At 45.1% G+C, this 23,623-nt stretch overlaps 1 protein-coding gene across 1 annotated transcript in view; it reads right to left on the reverse strand.

The window, feature by feature from the left end:
• Nucleotides 1-23,623, reverse strand: part of ATG2A (autophagy related 2A) — a 2,105,371-nt gene that overhangs the window by 80,047 nt on the left and 2,001,701 nt on the right. Inside the window, exon 40 of the mRNA XM_069644746.1 lies at nt 22,754-22,908. Within this exon, the coding sequence (XP_069500847.1) occupies nt 22,754-22,908 (155 nt within the window). The remainder of the gene's footprint in view (nt 1-22,753; nt 22,909-23,623) is intronic.

Consider the following 23,623-nt stretch of genomic DNA (forward strand, 5'->3'; position numbering starts at 1 on the left):
CGAAGTTAAGGATTTGAAAATTTCTTTCCTTGGAAGAGGTTTAAAAACCTTTTCTGGGAGAGGTGGGAGAGGTGCATCAGTGGAACCTGAAGGCATTACAGCCTTTGCAGCCTTCTCTTTTGCTGTTATTTTTACAGCTTCTGGCTGAGCTGGCTGAACTGGAGCCCTTGGAATATTTGGCGCTGAGGGCTTCGGGGTCGACAAAGGCATTGATGGCGTCAATGTAATAGTTGTCGTCGACGGAGCTAGCTTCGAGGGTGTTGAGGCGCTCTACAAAGGCTTGCCCTTTGAGGTGCATCAGGTTTCAGACGGCATCAGTGACCTCGAACAGTCGACTTGACTCGAGCGGTCTTTTTCGCTCGGCATCCTGGAAGGTTCCCAATCCTTCGTCCTTCAATCAACCCGGGCTCAAGGGTGCGCGAGTGTGGGAACGATAACGCTCCCAGCCGGCTTCCGAAGAAGGCACGGACCTAGGCTTAGCTTTTTCAAACACCTCCATCATTTTTACCCTGAATGCTTCCCACTCTTCGGAGGAAGAATGTTTTGTGGGGCATTTCATCCTTTTTGGGGATTCGTCCGAGGACAATGTGGAAGGGGACCGGTGGTGTCTTTTCTTAGACTTTTTCGTCGAAGAGAACTGCTTCCGGACCTAGACTGATGCCTTTCGCGTCGAGGAGATTTCTCCTCACGGGACCTCGACTCGACGCTAGAGGCTTTTCAGTCGGGTTTACGACCTACCTGCAGTTTTCACTTACTCACTCTCAAGGCCTTACCTGTCATCGCCTGACACTTTGTACAGGCCTTGTATCACACAAAACAGAATGAGGAACAGTTGCTTCACTTGAGCTAATTACTTTGTAATGCCATTAATGCAACCTAAACCCTTATCCTGTCGGGGGCAAAATATTCTAGCCCTGCATGGTGTTCCTAGCCCTAGCAAGCGCTGATGCACCGGCTACGCATTAGAACCACCAGGGGGCAAATCTCACCCTATGTTAATTTCCAGGGACACAAAACACACAATACTATTTTCGTCAATTTTTTCAATTTACTATCATACAAAATTTGGCCATAACAGATTAAAACACCGGCAGTTGCGAAAACTACAACACATTATTTTCCGCCTGCACCTTTGGGTCAGATAGGCAGGTCACGTGGGACTCTACATCAGGGAAAATTTTATTTAATTGCCCTCCGTGAGGTGTGCCTAGTTGGCCCAATCGTCAATTCTAAAACATTTTAAGAAAATCCACATCACACACCACTCTCGTAAATGTGCGAGGGGAACATAACATATCTACAACAAGAAATCACAGAATCTATAACATTGATTCTAACACAATTCTTTCTAAAAGAGCATCAGTCCACTTGTGTCACTCTAAGTAAAGTGACATCCATATGTCTGGTCGACCGGTTTCAATGATGTCTTTCGTGTATCATATTCTTCAGGACCCATTGTTTCTTCCATAGACCCAATCTGCAAACCCCATAAGGGTAAAGTTGCGACATGTTCTGTGAAACAAAATGAGAGAAAGTCAGGTTGACTTCTCTCATATACAGGATAAAGGTAGGGCGTTTCTTGTTTATTCTCAAAGATATAACATGGGATCATTTATTTTCCAATGAGCTAAGCCAGTCAGCTAGTGACATTAAAAAGAGGCTGTCTTCACCACACCCCACCACCATCAAGTGTGTGACGTCATGTCCAGTGCTATAAAAGTCATACCTCTTTGTCTGTTGTATGTGCAAAGGCACGGTCACTTCCAACAGTATTCATACGTTCTAAAGCTTCTTTTTAGAAAAGCCACCAACCTTGGTGCTAGATCTGAAAACATAGGGTGTCTTCTATTAAATAAGCTGTTTGCATGCTCACAGAATCATGAGTAACCTTATCCAAGGTATACCATCCCCGTGTTTAAATGATGATTATAAAATGAGTACAACTGACTCACCACTCGTCAATCTCTTTTTGACCCAGTACACCTCTTGTGGTCTAATGTTCTTATGGGAAGTGCCTTTTGGGATGGTCCTGTGGATGGAAGAAAAATCCCCAATCACATAGATGGTCCCGGACCATGTGGCGTTTTTTGTACAAAACCGTGGTTACATCCCCACGGTGCTTCTTAAACCATTAGTGGGTTACTTCCCCACACTATCAATCCCCTCCAGGGTCGAAGGAAGCACCCATATTGCAGATAATTGTCCCACCTCCTGTTACGATAACCTCATTTAGCACCAGGTATGCGGTCCAAATTATCATGTACAGTATTGCATTTACAAACCCACCCTTTCAAAAATGCTTTTTGACATGCTTTTTGACATTAAAGGTACGCTTAGGAATTGGAGCGTATACCGCTCACGTTTAATAATAACTTACGAGTTATTTTCGTCTGGGCTTCTCTGCCTCTCGTGCTTCATTCACAGTTTCGTTTACCTCGCGGAGAACGCCACTCGGCGTCTCCGCGTATTATGTAAACGAAACAGGAAGCCCACAGTGTACCGTCAGCCAATGGACGCCCGGAGATGGTTCACGTGTTCCCGCGGCCATTTTGCATTGGGCACAAGCGTACGCCGGAGGGCTGCAATGCCATCCTATGGCGGCCATCATGAACAGGGCAAGTCACTCTCCCTCACATAGCGTTTTTTCGGCATTTGCCGGTGTTGGCACAAATGTGGCTATCCTAAACTGAAAAATACTAATGAGATAAACCCTTTATATCATGGTTGCTAGAGGTCAAACAGTTTGTTTAAGCAATGGGAGACACTGGGAAGGGCCACATGGGAGGGGGGCCCCCAATCTTGAGGGGCCTATGATCCCTTTACTTTTTACTTTATCACGGCTAGCGCATTCCACTGGATTTCTTCATTTAGCCCATGTCTCACTAAATCTAGGCGGAAAATCCACTGTTGCTCTTTTTTGAGGAGTATCTCATAAAAGTTACCTCCTCTATAGGGTGGCCTTATTTTTTCGAGGATGGTCCATTTAAAGTCCTCCTCTGTATGGCGTTCCAGGTCAAAATGAGCAACAAGTGGAGCAGTCATTTTCTTTGTCCGTATGCATGATTTATGTTCAATCAAACGTGTTTTTATTGGGCGGGTTGTCATCCCAATGTATTTCAGGTTGCACGGACAGGTGATCATATATATCACCCCTCGGCTATTGCAGTTCGTTAGATGCCTCTGCACCCACTGTGTCTTCCACCCTATGTCAATGGACAGACTTCTTGCGGTCTGGCTACACATACTGCACATTCCACACGGGGTATGTCCGGCCGCAGCAGGTACATCCCAAAGTGTGTTCGTGTTTATAGCATGCTTTGGTTCGATCACAGTATGGACCAGACTATCCCTGATATTCCTTCTTCGTTTTATCGCAAAAGTTGGCACCCCCAGTTCTGATTTGCCGGTGTTCAGAATAGGCCATAGCTTCTTAATTTCTCTTTTCAAGGTGTTAAAGATAGGGGAGTAGCTTAAAACTGCCGTAATCGTTGACCCTTGAGTGCTTTTTGCATGTTGTTGTAAAGTGATGGCACGTGGTATGTTCCTGGCCCGTTTTTGGGTATCCGTGACAATTTTCTTGGGGTACCCTCTCCGCAGGAGTTGAGATTTCAACTCTCCCGATTGTTGTTGATAATCAGCGATTTTAGTGCAAGTCCGCCTATAGCGTAAAAATTGCCCAAATGGCAAATTGTCTCGTAATGCACGTGGATGATAACTTCCGTAGCTAAGTAGTGCATTGCGATCAGTGGATTTTCTGTATACCTTTGAGGTCAGGCCCCCACCTTCTGCTACCACATGGAGATCCAAAAATTGTGTTTCTGTTTTACTGCAGTCCAATGTAAATTTCAGGAATGCATTTTGTTCATTGATCCATCGATGGAATTCGTGTAGTGATGTCTCACTGCCCTCAAAGATGATAAAGATGTCATCAATATACCTCCGCCACAGTTTGATATTATTCAGAAACGGATTAGTAGCGGAGTAAATGTGTTCTTTTTCAAAATGGTTTACATAGAGATTTGCCAAACTGGGGGCAAAAGTTGCCCCCATGGCTGTCCCGGAAATTTGTTGGTAAAATTGTTCATTACACAGAAAGAAATTCTTAGTTAGTGCTATTTCTGTCAGGGCCGTAAAGAAATCTATCGCAGATAACTTGGTAAAAGAATTGGAAACAAAACTCGCTGCAATTAAAGATTTAATTGACATTGAGGCCTTTAAGACCAAGCTAGCTGCCTTAGATGTCACTTTAAAAGAATTCAAGGAAATGAATCTGACAAAGAAAATCTTTAAATTGAAAAAAGATCTTTCAGTATTCGAACATTCAAAAGTATATCCATATATAACTGAGGATTATTACACACCGGAAGCTAAATTGGCGAGACGGAATGCCCACCTGGCATATCCGCCAGGTGGATACAGGAATCAGGGAAATAACAGTTCAGCCTCTTCCAATAATTCAAGTAATGGGTCCAACAACGGTGCCCAGCGATACGGCGGCAGAGGCCAAGGCCGACCGAGACAACAAGTACATTTTAATGCACATGGTTTCCAAGGAAACTATGGTGGAGGCCCTGGCCAACCCCAACCCCAACCACAACAACAAGTGCCCCATTTTTTAGTCACACGCGGGGTGAACAGAGGCAGGCCCAGGTGGCAGATGTACTCACCCAGGGTAACACGGAACAGGGGACAGAGCTTCCCGCAGCCAGCGTTTCCTTAGTCATGAATTTCTCACGACACCGATTAACCAATGCAGAAGAACAAATACTACAGAAGGGCCTGTCCTTTGTCCCAACCGCAACGTATGATCCTTTTCAGACCCGCATAGAGATAACGCAGTTAATGCGGAAAATACGATTGAAACAATTTTTTGCAGACAGTGAAGAAACAAAATTGGTTGAGGATACTGGACTCCGAGCACCTTCGAAGTTCATTCCACCATTCCATAGCAACACACCCGAGTCAGTAACCTTTGAACAAGCTCTCTTGAAGAAGTTGGAAGAACTGGAACACAGTCTCCCATTTATCAACAACAATTGCACAAAAGAACAGCTGTCAGCATTGGATGATTTGGCTAAGAATGATGCCATCATAATAAAACCGGCCGATAAAGGCGGTGGAATTGTGCTTATGGAACGTGAAGATTATGGGATCATGGTTGATAATCTTCTTAAAGATGGTAGAAGTTATCGAAAATTACCAGGAGACCCAACGCAAGCAATTCGCAATTTAATCGTGCCTTTGGTCGAAGAAGCACTAGCAGAAGAACTAGTTACTAGTAAAGAGGCTGCTTTCCTCACACAGCCACATCCAAGAATTCCGGCTTTTTATGCATTGCCCAAGGTCCATAAGGGTGTTATCCCTATCCCTGGGAGACCCATTGTGTCAGGAATACTATCCATCCTGGAACCTCTGTCACAGTATGTAGACTGGTTTTTGCGGGATGACATATCGAAGATGATCTCGTATGTTAAGGATTCAACAGACATGCTGGTCCTTATTGATCGCACACCTTTCAACACCATAGAGCAGTGGTTAGTAACTATGGATGTGGAATCTTTATATACGAGTATGCCGCAACTGGAGACCATAGAAATGGTAAGAAGACATCTTTCACAGAAAATTGATTTAGGGAGGGGCCAGATTGAATTCATTACGGCCCTGACAGAAATAGCACTAACTAAGAATTTCTTTCTGTGTAATGAACAATTTTACCAACAAATTTCCGGGACAGCCATGGGGGCAACTTTTGCCCCCAGTTTGGCAAATCTCTATGTAAACCATTTTGAAAAAGAACACATTTACTCCGCTACTAATCCGTTTCTGAATAATATCAAACTGTGGCGGAGGTATATTGATGACATCTTTATCATCTTTGAGGGCAGTGAGACATCACTACACGAATTCCATCGATGGATCAATGAACAAAATGCATTCCTGAAATTTACATTGGACTGCAGTAAAACAGAAACACACTTTTTGGATCTCCATGTGGTAGCAGAAGGTGGGGGCCTGACCTCAAAGGTATACAGAAAATCCACTGATCGCAATGCACTACTTAGCTACGGAAGTTATCATCCACGTGCATTACGAGACAATTTGCCATTTGGGCAATTTTTACGCTATAGGCGGACTTGCACTAAAATCGCTGATTATCAACAACAATCGGGAGAGTTGAAATCTCAACTCCTGCGGAGAGGGTACCCCAAGAAAATTGTCAAGGATACCCAAAAACGGGCCAGGAACATACCACGTGCCATCACTTTACAACAACATGCAAAAAGCACTCAAGGGTCAACGATTACGGCAGTTTTAAGCTACTCCCCTATCTTTAACACCTTGAAAAGAGAAATTAAGAAGCTATGGCCTATTCTGAACACCGGCAAATCAGAACTGGGGGTGCCAACTTTTGCGATAAAACGAAGAAGGAATATCAGGGATAGTCTGGTCCACACTGTGATCGAACCAAAGCATGCTATAAACACGAACACACTTTGGGATGTACCTGCTGCGGCCGGACATACCCCGTGTGGAATGTGCAGTATGTGTAGCCAGACCGCAAGAAGTCTGTCCATTGACATAGGGTGGAAGACACCGTGGGTGCAGAGGCATCTAACGAACTGCAATAGCCGAGGGGTGATATATATGATCACCTGTCCGTGCAACCTGAAATACATTGGGATGACAACCCGCCCAATAAAAACACGTTTGATTGAACATAAATCATGCATACGGACAAAGAAAATGACTGCTCCACTTGTTGCTCATTTTGACCTGGAACGCCATACAGAGGAGGACTTTAAATGGACCATCCTCGAAAAAATAAGGCCACCCTATAGAGGAGGTAACTTTTATGAGATACTCCTCAAAAAAGAGCAACAGTGGATTTTCCGCCTAGATTTAGTGAGACATGGGCTAAATGAAGAAATCCAGTGGAATGCGCTAGCCGTGATAAAGTAAAAAGTAAAGGGATCATAGGCCCCTCAAGATTGGGGGCCCCCCTCCCATGTGGCCCTTCCCAGTGTCTCCCATTGCTTAAACAAACTGTTTGACCTCTAGCAACCATGATATAAAGGGTTTATCTCATTAGTATTTTTCAGTTTAGGATAGCCACATTTGTGCCAACACCGGCAAATGCCGAAAAAACGCAATGTGAGGGAGAGTGACTTGCCCTGTTCATGATGGCCGCCATAGGATGGCATTGCAGCCCTCCGGCGTACGCTTGTGCCCAATGCAAAATGGCCGCGGGAACACGTGAACCATCTCCGGGCGTCCATTGGCTGACGGTACACTGTGGGCTTCCTGTTTCGTTTACATAATACGCGGAGACGCCGAGTGGCGTTCTCCGCGAGGTAAACGAAACTGTGAATGAAGCACGAGAGGCAGAGAAGCCCAGACGAAAATAACTCGTAAGTTATTATTAAACGTGAGCGGTATACGCTCCAATTCCTAAGCGTACCTTTAATGTCAAAAAGCATTTTTGAAAGGGTGGGTTTGTAAATGCAATACTGTACATGATAATTTGGACCGCATACCTGGTGCTAAATGAGGTTATCGTAACAGGAGGTGGGACAATTATCTGCAATATGGGTGCTTCCTTCGACCCTGGAGGGGATTGATAGTGTGGGGAAGTAACCCACTAATGGTTTCAGAAGCACCGTGGGGATGTAACCACGGTTTTGTACACAAAACGCCACATGGTCCGGGACCATCTATGTGATTGGGGATTTTTCTTCCATCCACAGGACCATCCCAAAAGGCACTTCCCATAAGAACATTAGACCACAAGAGGTGTACTGGGTCAAAAAGAGATTGACGAGTGGTGAGTCAGTTGTACTCATTTTATAATCATCATTTAAACACGGGGATGGTATACCTTGGATAAGGTTACGCATGATTCTGTGAGCATGCGAACAGCTTATTTAATAGAAGACACCCTATGTTTTCAGATCTAGCACCAAGGTTGGTGGCTTTTCTAAAAAGAAGCTTTAGAATGTGTGAATACTGTTGGAAGTGACCGTGCCTTTGCACATACAACAGACAAAGAGGTATGACTTTTATAGCACTGGACATGACGTCACACACTTGATGGCGGTGGGGTGTGGTGAAGACAGCCTCTTTTTAATGTCACTAGCTGACTGGCTTAGCTCATTGGAAAATAAATGATCCCATGTTATATCTTTGAGAATAAACAAGAAACGCCCTACCTTTATCCTGTATATGAGAGAAGTCAATCTGACTTTCTCTCATTTTGTTTCACAGAACATGTCGCAACTTTACCCTTATGGGGTTTGCAGATTGGGTCTATGGAAGAAACAATGGGTCCTGAAGAATATGATACACGAAAGACATCATTGAAACCGGTCGACCAGACATATGGATGTCACTTTACTTAGAGTGACACAAGTGGACTGATGCTCTTTTAGAAAGAATTGTGTTAGAATCAATGTTATAGATTCTGTGATTTCTTGTTGTAGATATGTTATGTTCCCCTCGCACATTTACGAGAGTGGTGTGTGATGTGGATTTTCTTAAAATGTTTTAGAATTGACGATTGGGCCAACTAGGCACACCTAACGGAGGGCAATTAAATAAAATTTTCCCTGATGTAGAGTCCCACGTGACCTGCCTATCTGACCCAAAGGTGCAGGCGGAAAATAATGTGTTGTAGTTTTCGCAACTGCCGGTGTTTTAATCTGTTATGGCCAAATCTTGTATGATAGTAAATTGAAAAAATTGACGAAAATAGTATTGTGTGTTTTGTGTCCCTGGAAATTAACATAGGGTGAGATTTGCCCCCTGGTGGTTCTAATGCGTAGCCGGTGCATCAGCGCTTGCTAGGGCTAGGAACACCATGCAGGGCTAGAATATTTTGCCCCCGACAGGATAAGGGTTTAGGTTGCATTAATGGCATTACAAAGTAATTAGCTCAAGTGAAGCAACTGTTCCTCATTCTGTTTTGTGTGATACAAGTTTACTAGGTAACAGAAAGGACACATACCCGTCGCTAGAGGTAATGTGAATTTTAGCAATATCCCTGTGTGGTAGATGAACTTCGGACAGGCCTCCATGTCGTGGCCTTCCCCGAGGCACCACAGACATTCCCGGTGCGGGTCCGTGATGGACATATTCGAACCGCAGGATTTACACTTTTTGAATCCCGATCGCGGGGTCGTAGTTGGGGTTGACGACGAGGACATATCAAATATCTTCAGTTATTTACTGCGTCACAGAACTACTCGAGGCGCGGCGAGTCTCTGAAGCAACACGTACTGCAGAAAAACAGAAGTGAGGCCAACGGGCTCTGCGCGCGCTACTTGTACACCCAATGACGTCACCCTCAACGGAGGCCTTCAAGGGACCATCGACTCGACGACATCGATGCACGGCACCCTCCGCCGGGAAAACATTTCCGAAACAGCTAAAGCTGGATGGAATACATCTAAGATGAGGAATATGTTGGAGGACACAATCCATTTGAAACCCCATTGTTAGGGCCTGTGGCTTGTCCTGCCTTGACAGGGATTGGTGAGTTATATGGCTACGCGTTTCTGTGATTGTTCGAATCCTATTGTTTCTTTTCAGAAACTTTCTAACCTTCAGAGGATTATCCACAAGATCTTGCATTGTACATTCATAAGATCTAAGGATTTCCTCTGCCAAATTCTGCAGATTGTTTAGAAAACAATTTTTACGCACCAGTAGATCCATGTTGATCTCCTAAAAGGAGTCTGGCCAAGGTACCAGAATCAATCTATATGTTGTTAACACCCTCGATTCTGCATGCGAACAAAGGGACTGTACTTGTACCTAACGCATGCAATTAGGAGTGACTGAGGAAGTGCTAAAACGTTCTTCCACAGTTTACCCTCCAACCTTGCCCAGTCTATTGTACTTATCATTGGGTGTATATCTGCCCGTACAGCAGAACGGGAATTACCTTACCAGTGTAGAATGCTATTAGTGGTGTCACAGAGAATTTACATAGATCATATTTTATTTTCTTCATTTGACATCCCAACTGATTTAGTTTCCCATCCATCACCACCTTTACATGTGCCTGCGATGGGAAAGAACACAGAATAAATCCCAAGTGCAATATCTCCTGACCTACAGGCATTACCTCCCCTAGCAACCTCCAGGTGAATGCAGGAACTCTTTTCATCGGTTGCTTGAATACTACAATTTTAGATTTCGCTGGATTGATCTTTAATCCATTTGATCAAGCATAATCCAGCAATGCGTCTAACAGGTGTTGGAGTCCTACCGGAGTGTGAGTGAGCAGCACTGTGTAGTCAGCATAGGCCACCTAATTCAAATTCTCCGAACCCACCTTTGGACTCATCAGGCCACATTTCCTCATTTTTAAGGCCAAGTTGGCCAGGTAAAGATTGAACAAGCAGGGGGCTATGATCCAACCCTAGCTTACCCCTTGCTGATTTTGAATGCCCATTGAGAGATTCCCCTGCTTATGCAGCCTTACCATTAGGTAGGAAACCTTGTGAAGCTCTACTAATATTGCTAGTAGGTAGGCTGCGAGATCCCAGCTTCTTAGCTTTTGCCACAAGTGAGCTCTATCTACTGTGTCGAATGCCTGTGACAAATCGACCCAGGCACCATAAAGACCTCCACCCTGTAAAGAGGATTCACTTGATGCAATGTTAATTAGGAGGCCATTTAATGATGTTGACAAGCCCCTACGGAACCATACTTGATTTTTTGAGAGGATACTGGACTTCTTAATCCAGAGTTCCAACTCCCTGAGTACCAGGCCTGCGAATATCTTACCATCTACATTGAGAAGGGAGATGGGGCGATAGTTTGTCGCATCAGCCTGGTCTCCCTTCTTGTAGGCAGGAATTACAATTGCCTCACGTCATAACTTCGGGATGGTTCTTGTACTAATTATTTTGGTGAAGAGAAAATATAAAATATAGGACCACACGGAAGTATCGGATTTGAGGATCTGATTGGTCAGCCTTGCAAGAAGTATGGTGGAGTCGTCTACTAAGTGGTGAAAAAACTTTGTGGTCAATTGCCACAGCAAAAATCCTCTAAGCGGCCTTGGCTGAATGCACTACTAAAACTGGCACACTTGCACCCCCCTCCTGATGGAAAGGGAAAGGTGGTTCAGCATTAACAAATAAGAAAAAGAAATAAATAAGAAACAAGAAAAATACAAGAAAAATGAAAAGCGAAAGTTGAAGCTGCGCAAATAGCCTAAAGCGTCAATTTTGTACAATCATAAAATTTGTTAAAATACAAAAAAAAAAAGAAAATTGGTCAGCCCATTAGGCCCCGCTGCCCTAGACCCAGAAGATTTACCAATCAGATCCCTTATTGAGCCCTGAGTGAAATTCAAGCACCAATCAACCTCTTCAAAGGGTTTTCTCTCCCCACTCTCCGATTGGCCATAGAGGGCTGTGAAATATTTATGCCACTCCATCTCTTGAATTATGTTACTTTGTAAACTTGCCTGGTGTTTGTCTCTCACATTTATGAAATACCAAACATTCTGCGAATTTGCCATCCCCAGTGTCCACTGCAACCTGTTAAAAAACTATCCCCCCCCCCCCCGTGGCAAAAGGTTAAAACAGACAGATTGCTAGTCCAGGCTTAAACTTTGTTGGATGGCCAGACTCAACTGCTTGAAGATGACAGTCCTTCAAAAAAAATTATTTTTGTTCCAGATGCTCATGTTAATAGTCCCTGTACACTTTATAGAGATGGTCAAACGAAGACTCCTGAAATTTCTGTGGTCAGGGAAAAGACCCAGAATAGCATTTAGAGGACTCACACTTGCGAAGGAAGGAGGGAGCGTGGGGGGCGGTTGGGCTCCTAGACCTAGAGACCTATTATAAAGCGGCCCAGCTACAAATACTTACAGACCATCTAGAGCCTCAGTCAGAGAAGCAATGGGTGGCCAAGGATAACTGGTTCCTCAGCCCAGTCTCCCTTGGGTTATGGCCATGGGTACCCCAAAGAGATCCCACGTAGGATCATGCAGCATACCCTCCTAGAGGTGTTATGGATGATCTGGAAAGAAGGAAACAGCATGAGGTGGATCACGACATGGCCCTCCCCAAAGAGCTGCATCTGGGCCCCCCTGTTGAGAAATTTGATAGCGGAACCCCTGCAGTTCCAAAAATGGTCTGAGGCGGGCCTTAGCAGTGCGGGACAGATGTGGGATAAAGGGGAGTTCCTATCTATGGAGAGATTGGAAGACTTTCTGCAAATTGGCCGACTCTCCCCATTCCGTTCTATGCAGTTGAAGGGAGCCCCCAATGACTCACGGTGGGGAATCAATTTGAGTAGAGATCTCACCCATTTTGAAGCAGCACTTACACAAAACAGACACAGAGGGCAGCATAGCGTGCCTGCATAAGGTGTTGCTGAGGACGGAACCCTTCCAAGGCTGGTGGATAGGGAACGATGGGCTAAAGACTTGGAATCGGAAAGAACAGACTTATGGCTCACCATGTGCAGAAGGGTTACACATTCCTCAGCATACCCCAATATAGGATACAGGCAATTAAGATTATACACTGTTGGCACCACCCACCAGCCCTACGGACCAAGATGGACCCAGGAGCAGACTCTCAGTGTTGGAGATGCCGACACCCAGGCACCGATTACCACCACGTGTGGTGGGGCTGTACCCATATACAGATCTACTAGGGGGAGGTCCTTTCATGGATCAAGGGGATCTAGATGATTTCAAGAGGACTGTCTCAATGGGGGCTCCTGTTTGGGGAATGGGATATAAATGATGGGGAATACCAGGGAAATCACATGACCTGCAACATGATGGTGGCGGCCAGGTGCTGTGTGGCACAATTTTGGAAATGAGGAGGAATGGCTAAGGAAAGTCAAGGGAATATAGGAAATGGAATACATGACGCATATTCTTAATGAGTCCAGTGTTAATATTGGAGAAGAAATGTGGTTAACCTTTTTTGCTAAATATGGTAACTAATCGAAGTGAAGGAATGATCCATGGTTATAATTGTCTCGAACCTCACATAGTTATATGTTGTTTTATGTGCTGTGTGCAAGACAGGTGGTGGAAGGAGGGAGAGTGGTGGAGGGGGGGGGGGTAAAAGCATATAGAGGGCAGCCAGGAGTGTTATTGAGCCATAGAGTGTATTGCTCTATAATGTCCATTGCTATGTTATAAAATGCAAATAAAATTTGATTTAAAAAAAAAAAACCTCCTACCTTCAAGACAAACTCAAACCCATCACCCACACAAACACCAAACAAGCAAGCCAGCAACTCCTACACATTCCACTCTGCAGACTAACATGTACATAAAAAACAAGCATTTATCCTATGAGCACCTATGGCACGGAACCCCTTACCTCTTCACATGTGCACTGCTCCTTCCAAAAACAGCCTAAAAATATACATGTTTCCCCACATATAACCCCTCCACCCTCAGCTCCCCTGCTGCCACTTGTCTATCCTAATCGTTCAATGCTACCCTGAAAACATTTTGCAAATTCTGTTTCACCTTCCACCTTTTCAACATTTGGAACTTGTATGTGCTCTGAAACCCTCTGGGTAGAGTGAGCGCTGAACACAAATTCCAATAAATATCCCACTTGGAACATGAAGTATGATGGGTTCTGTCAGGAACTAATATAGAAGTGGAAAATTCGTATTTCATTCCATCACTGCAAACACTTCTACTGCGCAAACGAAAACGTCGAATTCCCCATTTCACCTCATATATATGTGGGGGGATGGACAAAGTAAATAAAAAATGGAGAAGTGTGTGGGGGTAGTTTTCGGAAGGGGTAAGATGCGGTGAAAAGGGGGTGGTGCATTTTTGTTTGCGCAGCAAAACAAATGCGCAGTAATCACAGATGCGAAAATGAGTTAACCCAGAATGTATCCCGGGGAAATACCTTGAATTCCTTGAAGTAGAAGAGCATGCACTTACGGTTGACACTGGATGCAAACATGCCCACCTGCTGGGTTCTATAAACCTACTCATGGGAGACCGAGTCCTGCCTACTCAGGGCCTCCGCCACCGTGTTCTCTGAACCAGCTGGATGGGCTGCAGTGGTGAAGATATGGTTTCCAAAGGCCAGAACTAGAGCCACATCACCTCCCTGCAGAGGGGCAATGACTCTGCACCCTCTCTCTTGTTGTCGTAGTGCATGGCCTCCATGCTGTCAGTCAAGATCAGTACACTCATCTCCTGGATGGAAAGAAAAAAGGCCATCAGCTCCAGTCTGGTTGCCCGCTGCTCCAACAGGTTAAGCAGCTTGTATTCTGGCAGGGACCAGATGACGCACACCATTTCCTCATCCAGGTTAGCACACCGGACCTTCAAGGAGGAATCCATCACCACAGTTGCCTGTCATCATTTCCAAAAATATTCTACCCCCTATTATGCTCTCTATGCAGCTGCAGCACAGAAGAACTGTTGATACCCAACTCAGGACCTTCACGAGGACCATCATACTGCCTGTGATCTGTAACCACTGGGGTCAGTCCCTGCATACTCTATCATGCAGCGGTCGGGTGCGCCTGATGCGTGCCGAATGCATGCAAATGGCAAGCCGGTCTGTGTAACAGACGGTATAGGCAGGTCCTTTCCCTGAATGATCACCGCTAGTTCCCCAATCCAGGCACTACTCTTGGGATCAACTTCTTGAACTGGTTCCTTGGACCACGCTGCTTCCAGATGGTTTTAATGATATTAACGTGACCTCTACTCACTACCTTAATCATTTGCACTCTACTATCGGGGTCATCAAGAGTTGGGAGGTAGCCCTTAAATGCGGCGGTAACGCTATTACCGCTGCATTCAAGGGTCCGTCCAATCACGAGTCTGGTAGCATTTACCCCCAGCTCCGAGCTGGGGGTAAATGCGCCAGAAAAATTCCCATTTTCGGGCACAATTAGTGAGGCGCTATTTGCACCGAAAATGCCCCATTGGGTTCAATTGACCCAATGGGTAATACCCATTACCGCCCAACCGTTGATCTGGCGCCAATAGCGCTGGACCGGGTGGCGGTAATGCTATTAGCGCGGGAGGTATCCCAGCAGTAACACTGCAGGGATACCGCCCAACTCGTGATGAGGCCTTATGTCTTAAGTAATGTGCGCTCCCTCTCGGCTCACCGTGGCCAATACCACAATGTCCTGGTTGATTATAACCCAGACTTCATGTGCATAACCGAGCCTTGGTTACATGAGGCTTCTGGCCCTTTGGTGGCTCGGCTCCTTCCTCCCGCTTTTCAGATACTTTACTATGACCATCCCCCTCCCAGTGTGGGCGGCAGTGTGGCCATTATCTTCAAAACACATTTTTTCAGCAGCCTGCTCAAACTGAGCCATCAAATTAAGATGGAAGCCTTACTGTCTTGCTTCAAATTGGCAGCTAATTACACCATGCACATTTTGGTAGTGTACTGTCTGCCGGGACATGATGCTACCTGCTGAAATGCCTTTCTAGCTAAAGGACACCATAGGGACCTTTGGTGTCTTAATTGCCTAGATCCCAGTTATCTTATGCATTTTCACCTCTTGTTTGGAAGCTATTAGTGATTATATGTGGCCCTAGCAAGCTATGACACTGAAGGACCCAAATAGAGGTCACAAGGAAGAAATCGGACAAGTGGCAATCTCCTAGTCCAGCGACATGACTAATCTGCTTGCACTAATGAGGCCCTAAGCCAACCACAAAAGACATTCCTCTGAGTATTCTTCAGATAACAGCTCTTAAGGCGAAGCACAATCTCTGCAAGCGTCCCATTTCCTCTAGTGCAACATGTAGGCAAAGCCCTTCAATTCTTTTTCTTCCACATCTTCTCTGAAAATGCCTCCATTTTTGTAAAGAAGGGTGGCCTATAAAGGCTTGTGTACTGATCAGGCCAGACTCCAAAGATGCCAAAGCCATATGAGCCAAAAGGTCTGGCCCTGAGTAGGTTGGAGGACTCTTGGCGTTCAAAATAATGGCACTGATTCCATCAGCAAATAGCGTTTGAGCGTAGCTCGAGTGTGCGGATGCGGTCCTTGTTAGGGCCACAGTTATGCTGAGAAGGAGCAGAGGCTTTTCAAGAGGCTGCACCGATGTTGTAGTCTGATTGAAAAATGTTAACATCACCAAACCACATTTTTACCACTTTTCAGGAGTGGCGGATGAAGCAGTTAAAGAGTAACTGGACCCACCTGCTCTACAAGGAGGAATTTAATTGAGTTATAGCGTACACCTTTTTTGGAGGAGTATTAAGGGTGGGCCCTCAAGGAAGAGGATTAGCTCCGAGAAGGATCATGTTCTTTTACTTTTTTGTTAATCCACGTCGCCCGTCATCAAAAAACCTTGCAAAGGGGTCTTCGGGACTGATTTAGAGCGTGGAATGGTTGTCAATTAAGTTTACTCATGGGTGCTTTTTTTTTTTTTTAACTCTTGTGAGACAAACATGGCATCAAGAGAGACAGACTCAAAAGTTACAGTTTGAAAACCTTTATTGAAAAGCTTTGCTGGGTTGGTGTAATGCCCAAATGGCCCTAACTCTAGGGGGTTGTTCCCTCAACTGACGTTTCCAAGGGCTGTCGATGTCAGTAGGTCCAAAACCAAAATGTGTCTGTGTTACAACCTATGCTTGCCCTCACTCTTAAACAAAATGTGATCTGGGGTCTTCTTAAAGAAACAATGGTGGCTCAAAAGAAAAGAAATTGCAACCAAGACTGGTTTCAGGTGGCCTTACCATCAGTGTATTTCTGCCAGTTTCAAAAATAGTCCAAATCAAAAAGGTTGCCCTCGAAACATTCCAAGTAGGGCTCTTGCAGCAAGTTCATAACATTCCCACTGTCTCTGTCTTAAGGTTCTCTTCCCCAAGATTCGATCCTTCCAGTTCCAAACCAAAAGACACCGTTTCTGTTATGCCTCTCACGGTTCCCTTCCCCAAGTCTAGCCATCTCCTGCAAAATTCAAAATATCTCTGTGGGCCTCTCAGGGTTCCCTTCCCCAAGCTTAGGCCCCCCTGGTTTCAAACAAAAGTTCACCTTGTCAGAATGTACCACCTTGTCAGAATGTACCTTTCAACACAATCCTTTCATGGGTCAGTTTCAGAGACTTTAGAAAACACCAGGCTTGTTCTCCTCCCCCAGGTGACCACTCTGACTTCTGACCCCTCTCTTTACACTTTGTATCTTTCTTCTGGCACCTTTTACTCCAGTGCCTTTTCCACTCTGCTTGTTTCTCTTTCACCTTTCTTTCCACTTGCACCTCCTTTTCCCTTTATTGTGCCTCTTGCACACTCCTCTTGCTTTGCCTTACCCCAGGCACACGCTTCTCATTTGACCGTGCACCCTTGCACATTCCTTTTTCTACTTCCGGGTCGCTCGCACCCTCTTTTCCTGATTTCAGGATGTTGCACACTCGCTTTGCTTTCCACTTTCTTTATCCTTCTTTTGGGTAGTTCACACCCTCTTTCCTGCTTTAGGGTGGCTCGCACCTTTTGCTTTCCACTCTCTTTATCCTTCTGTAATGCTTTGAGCTAAAATATGGCGCTGGAGCACAGTGCATTCTGGTGCGCTTGGAGCCATAATGGACATTCGCTCCATGCCTCAGTGAAAGCTGCACTTGCCATGAACTGTAAATATTTTCAGCATCGTTAGCACTATTTCACTGGAAAACATGTTATCAACGTTATTCGTTGCTTAGGTTGGTTTGCATTGCTCATCCAAGGACTCTGTGCGTGAAAAGCCTGGCATACGCAGGGGCCGGTTGGTTCCTGATAAGGTTGCCATGGACATAGTCAAAGCTGAGGATGAGTTACAGAGTTGTTTTTTCTTCTTTCTTGAGAAAAGGAAGCTCTCTGTATCTTGGGGTTACCGTAAGTCACTCCGGCCGGGGGCATACGGGGAGAGACTCAGGCCAGACGTTTCGGGAAAATGTCACCCCGCCTCTGCACAGGGCTTAAAATGCGGGACTCTGAAAAGGTCAGGCACAAAGCCCTATCTTGGTGGGGGGACGCTTCGCTCCACTCCCGTTGGCTGCTGTGATCTCTTTGCCTGGCTGCTTTCAGGGTTTTCGGGCGCTTCTGGCAAGGTGAGGATGTTCTCTAAAGTTGTGCCAACAGTGATGTATTTTCTTTAGATTTCTTTCCATCATGTTATTCACTTCTGTTGCATTGATTCATTTATGTAGGCTTTTGATGAATAAATAGCTGTATAAGAGCTAACTTATCATTTAACTGAGTGTGTATAGTTGAGTCATTGCCTCCCTGCATTCAAGGTTTTTCATGCAGTGTATTGGTGAGAGAAATAAGACTTGTCCGTTCACTCTTTGAAAAGCAATACGCCTTCTTTCAGGTTGCTCATGCCTACTTTCCTGCTTTGAGGTTGTTCGCACCCTCTCTTTGATATCCACTATCCTTATCCTTCTTTCAGGTTGCTCATGCCCACTTCCTGCTTTCGGGTTGCTTGCACCCTCTTTGCTTTCCGCTCCCTTTAAATTCACTCTCTATGTCCATCTCTGTCTTCGCGCTACCAGCAGACTATTTCTCTGGTTTTCCTTGCTTTCTTTCTGCTTTCCTATTAACACGCCGCCTGCATCTTTCATCACTTTTGCTCCTGCTCCAGCCACCTGCACGCTACTGAGTTTCTCTCTCTCTTTCTTTGCGAGACTCGCCCCGGTAGCGTGGCACTGGCAAGCAGGTCCTCAGGATCTGTACGTGGAGGTCAGGGTCGTACCACCTGCCCCTCAGACATCCCTGGATCCGGCACACGTCCCAGGAGAATGAGCATTGGCCTGGACACGGCCAGCAGCTTGCAGCATGCCTCTCTCCGGCTCCTTGGAGACACGGCTCCCTCGCCACGCTGCAACCCCTCTGACACACTGAGTCGGCGTCTTGGCGTCCCGCCCTCTGGATTTTCCAGGCTTCTCTAGCTGGAGCCTTCTGCACCCTGGCTTCCACGTTCTAACCAGCAACCCCAGCTTGCTTCCTTTCTTTGGCAGAACCACACCTTTCATACCCTAGCTGAGAGTCAATTGGAGTCTGGTGTGCATGGTTAAGGTGAAATGCCTGACCTTGCCCGACTATTAGTGGGACAACCTAGTGGTGAAATGTAGTGGGCCTCTTCCTGCCTCCCAATGCTATTCCTATGGGTAATTGTTAGGGAGAATTCTCTTATAAGGCTAATTTCCCAAACCTAGTGAGTCCCCCAGCAGCTTTGCTGGATATTTGGGGTTTGTTTTTTTCTCTTGCTAAGAGTGAGACTCTTTTTTTCCTCCCACTCTTAGGCATGATTTGAGGTATGTCTTTAACTTTGTGTGTGCTTATGGGCTATGGGTTTTTTTACTCCATAGGGTTTCATCTGTTTTTGTGTATGTTTTACACAGCACCCTCAGTGCAGTAACACAGGGGTGTCATAGTGACCCCCAAACATAGACTCCATACCCTGGGACTGACTACTGTCTCCCAGGGAATGTAAAGTCACCATTGACTTTACTAGTCCAAAATTGTGAACAGAACCAGTACAAACCATCATATTGTGGAAGTACTGTAAGGGGTTAATTCGATTGCCCCTGGGTCTGTTTTCAAGGGGGCACTGTCCAGTCCCCCCTTGTCGAGTTTCTGGCTGGTGGCAGTGGTTACCACGCAAAATATTCCACCGGAATATTTCCTATGGGATTTTCCCATTGATTTTAAACGCACCACTTTTGGTGCAATGTTAAAGATACCCCTGGTTTATTTATTTAATATTAAATCAACGGTTGGGTCTTTTCGCCAGAACTCTTTTCTAAAATGGCGTTCGTGTCCGTCTCTGTAACTCCAACCAAGGTCGGCCCCTTTGTTCCACTTTTTGGCAGGCTTCTCCACAGGAGCCCTCCAACTGGTGCCACTCTATCTGGGTTCCACAGGATGTGTGGGTGGGAGAATTGGTACCCTGGACTGCGTTGCCTTAGCAACTCAAGTCGCACTCTGTTCTGATTGGGCCAGTGGTGAGCCGCCTGGCTCACCACTTAGCATGTTTGAGTGACAGCTAGGCTGTTGAATGGGGGTTTTTCTGCATAAAAGCAGGGCTATTGGGACTGGAACTTCAGAAGTCGCCACAGGACCTAGGAATCCGAAGAGGGAAGAAGCTGAGCCATCTGCAACGACGACGCCAGCGGTGGAGACCTGCTGCAACAAACTCACCACTTTCCCAACGCCAAGAGAAGATCTTCTGCTGGACGAGTCTTCTTCCTTTGAGCTGGTGGGATCAACCAGTTCACCCCTTTCGCCTTCCAAAGACGTCTCTTGGTCGAATCACCCGTGACAAGCACCCCGGCGGCCGGATAGCCAAGCTTCACCACTTTGACCGCGAATAAAAGGAACGCACCTTTTAACCGACGAACTCCGCGGCTGGTTTCATCCCTGTGCAGTGCCTCGACTCCAAGTTTCCTCCTCGACGAGATCCTCTCTTCCCCTAGTCGAAACAACGAACTGCAACCACTGCCAGGAACAACTGCCACCGCTGGAGCTTCCTCTCTCTTTAAGGTACTGTGTTCTGCCTGGCCTCCCTTTCCACGGATTGCTAAAGGTGACCCTTAAATCCTTGGCTTTCCAACTGGGTTGGCCCCAGACCTTTTAACTTTACTTCTTGAATCACCCCAACCTCTTTTGAACATTCTGCAAATACTTTTAGTGTATTTTAAACTGTGTGATCTTGGGCATATTTCGTTTTGCTCCATTTAAAGTGGACCTGGCCTATGAACTTTGGCTACAGTGTATACTGCCTTGACTCCCTTGCTTTGAACTTCGAAAAGTGTTGGGAACTGTTTTATTTTTATGCCCTGCCTTTTTCTCTCCCTTTAACTTAACTATTGGAGTGCCATCTAGGTTACACGCTCACATCTGTTTTAACAAATAGTGGTGTTTTAACTCTGACTTGTCTAAATAGTTATCAAGGGAGGTGTTTATACTTTACCTGACTGTGTTTTAACTTGCTTTTGATTTAGAGTGCTGTATTGCATAAAGTGTGTTTTCAATAAATAATGATATACTTTTGATACAAAACTCTGGTCAGTGTTTGTTTGCTCTACTGTGTTTTTGGCCCTATTGTGTATACTCTATAGGGCAGTACCTACTCTTCTTCAGCCACAGCTACCAGGTAAATCTGGGTGGTGCAGACTGTTACCCATTGCGTTTACTGCTTACTCCTGTAGTCTTAATCTTTTTTGCAGTGTCCCCAAGGGAACTGCACAGGATTCTGCCTAACAGTAATCCTTATTACTCTCGGTTGCCTCTTCTTCGTCCCAGTACATGTTGGAAATGGGAAGGGGGAGATGGAATGGGATTGGAAATATCCCATAAAAGCTGAGGGAGAGGGTTTTGATGTATAACGGGAAAAGGTGGAATACCATGTCTCGCCTTTAGGCATTCTTCTACCAATCCTCCGTGACCCTCCACTCAGGTGATCCTCCCTCGCTCGTCCAACCCCAGGGTTGGGATCCACAAGCGATGGCCCTTCCCTGGGTGTCCAGGCATTAGTTTGAATACAAAAGGGTTGAATACAATAGTTTCGAGACAAAAGGATCGGAAAAAACATTTCAAATGCCTTTTTTTAAATGTATATTTGTTTTTGACTTTCATATTGGAAAACATACTGTGTTTTCCCCCCAAAAAACAGGGGTTTGTGGGGGACCTCTCCCCCACCCCGCCAAAAAACGTGTATTCCATTTTTTTCGGTCCTTTTGTTTAGAGACTATTGCATTTCAAAACAATGTATTCTTCCTTTTCACTATAAACCCCTTCCCTGGCCACCTGAATGGAAGATCCTGGAGAGTAGGTGGGAGAACACCTTAAAGTTCCTCACACTCTCCACCAAAATATCTTTTGCCGCCTGCTCCTCAAGGGCCTAGGAGTGCATGGACTAGCACGATGCACATTCCTTTACGTTGTACTCCTTCCGCAGGCACCACAAAGGCTTGCAATGTGGGTCAGAAAAAGATATAAGGCGTCCGTATCTATCACTGGGCTCAAAGCCCAATTTAGGAGGCATGATTCTCTCAAAAACTTTAAAACAGTGGCTGAGTGAAAGAATCATTCCTGCACAAGACAGACTATAAAGAAAAAACCTGAAGAAGATGGTGCTGGTGGCCCCAGATGTTTATGCAGCTGGCAATGTCCAGTGCAAAGGGCACCCAGGATTCAAGAGGGAGCTAGCCTGCAGCCGCATGGCATTGCCTGGCGGGAAGATGAGCCGCATGGTATTGCTTGGTGTTAAGATGAACATTTTTTGCATCCAGACTATGTATTTCAGAAATAAGGAATGAGTGGGAGGTATGTATTCAAATAAAAGTTGCAACTACTAATATCTTCTTATTCCCTGATTGCCAGTCAAACCTTTTTTTTAAAGTAATTTGTATATTAATAATGTAGAGAAATCTGAAAGTTTACTGAATGTACACATCTAATATGTAAACCGTAGTACTCAGTCCCATGTAAAGTTATTGTTAGAGCTAGTGCACTAATGTGTTTACCCAACCCCTGTTCCATTAATATTCTTTCACTGTATCACACTTTGGTTAATTGTCTGCCACCACATTTTTAGATTTCCTAAATTCGCACTCAACGCATATCTACAGTACTTATAACCTACCCACTTCAATGAAAGGCCTTTGCACACCAAAACGGGGGTATTGTTAATAGAACATAAAATAAATGAGCAAATCAAATAAGTAAGAACCCAGCAAGGGAAAATCTAGCCAGAGAAGTTCAGTGGGTAAATGACTGTTTGCACCTACCTGTATCGCTTGCACGAGCCGGTTGCTGAGCTCTAAAGCTGCAGATGCTGTGGAGGTGCCGAATGAAGCAGCTCCGCGCTGCAGCCCTCGGATGATGCGGCCATCCTTGCGATACTGCTCAATTGGCATCCAGAATAGGTCGCGGAGGCCGTGGACTGTAAGAGAGACAATTATGCTTCAAAGGATGAACAAGGGTCACATGTGTGAAAAAAGGCTGCTATGGGGCAAAGGATGGAACAGGAAACCCAGGACTAAAATTGGGCCCCCAACTTACTGTTTGAACTATTTAGTCAGATTGCTATGCCTATCTGTCAACAAAGTACATTTTTTATACTGATATGTAAACAGTACACACAATATTAAAAATAAATAAAAATGCAATCATTTCAAACAACTAGGGCTTAAATTAGTTAACTGATATAGATAAACCAAGAGAGAATGTTGAATTCACAAAGAGACACAAGGCATGCATTATACAACCGAAGTATAGAATTTGCTGTATAATGACTCACTGTTTAGAAAATGTTACTATACAAAAAGAGCACATTTTATTGCAAGAAATAATAAAATATGTGCTATTGTCATCAAGAAAGTTGCCCCATATTATTGTAAATGAGGATTTAGTTGTGAAGCCTGTTAGTCATGCACTTCATCAATGCAAGATCTGGAACGCCTGTTAACGAAAGATCCACATTAGGATTGAGGGAATTTCCACAAATCCAGGAGAGATTTGAAACCAGTCAAATTCTTCCAGAGGGAAGATTGCTGAATACTAACCTGGCCATAGGGAACTTTAATTCCCTTCCTAGGTATCAGAATATTTGATCGCCTATTACTGACCACAAACATTTGACATTCAAATTACATGAA

This window comes from Ambystoma mexicanum, chromosome 2p (genome assembly GCF_040938575.1).
Source record: "Ambystoma mexicanum isolate Mex_15411 chromosome 2p, UKY_AmexF1_1, whole genome shotgun sequence".
Lineage (NCBI taxonomy): Eukaryota > Metazoa > Chordata > Amphibia > Caudata > Ambystomatidae > Ambystoma > Ambystoma mexicanum.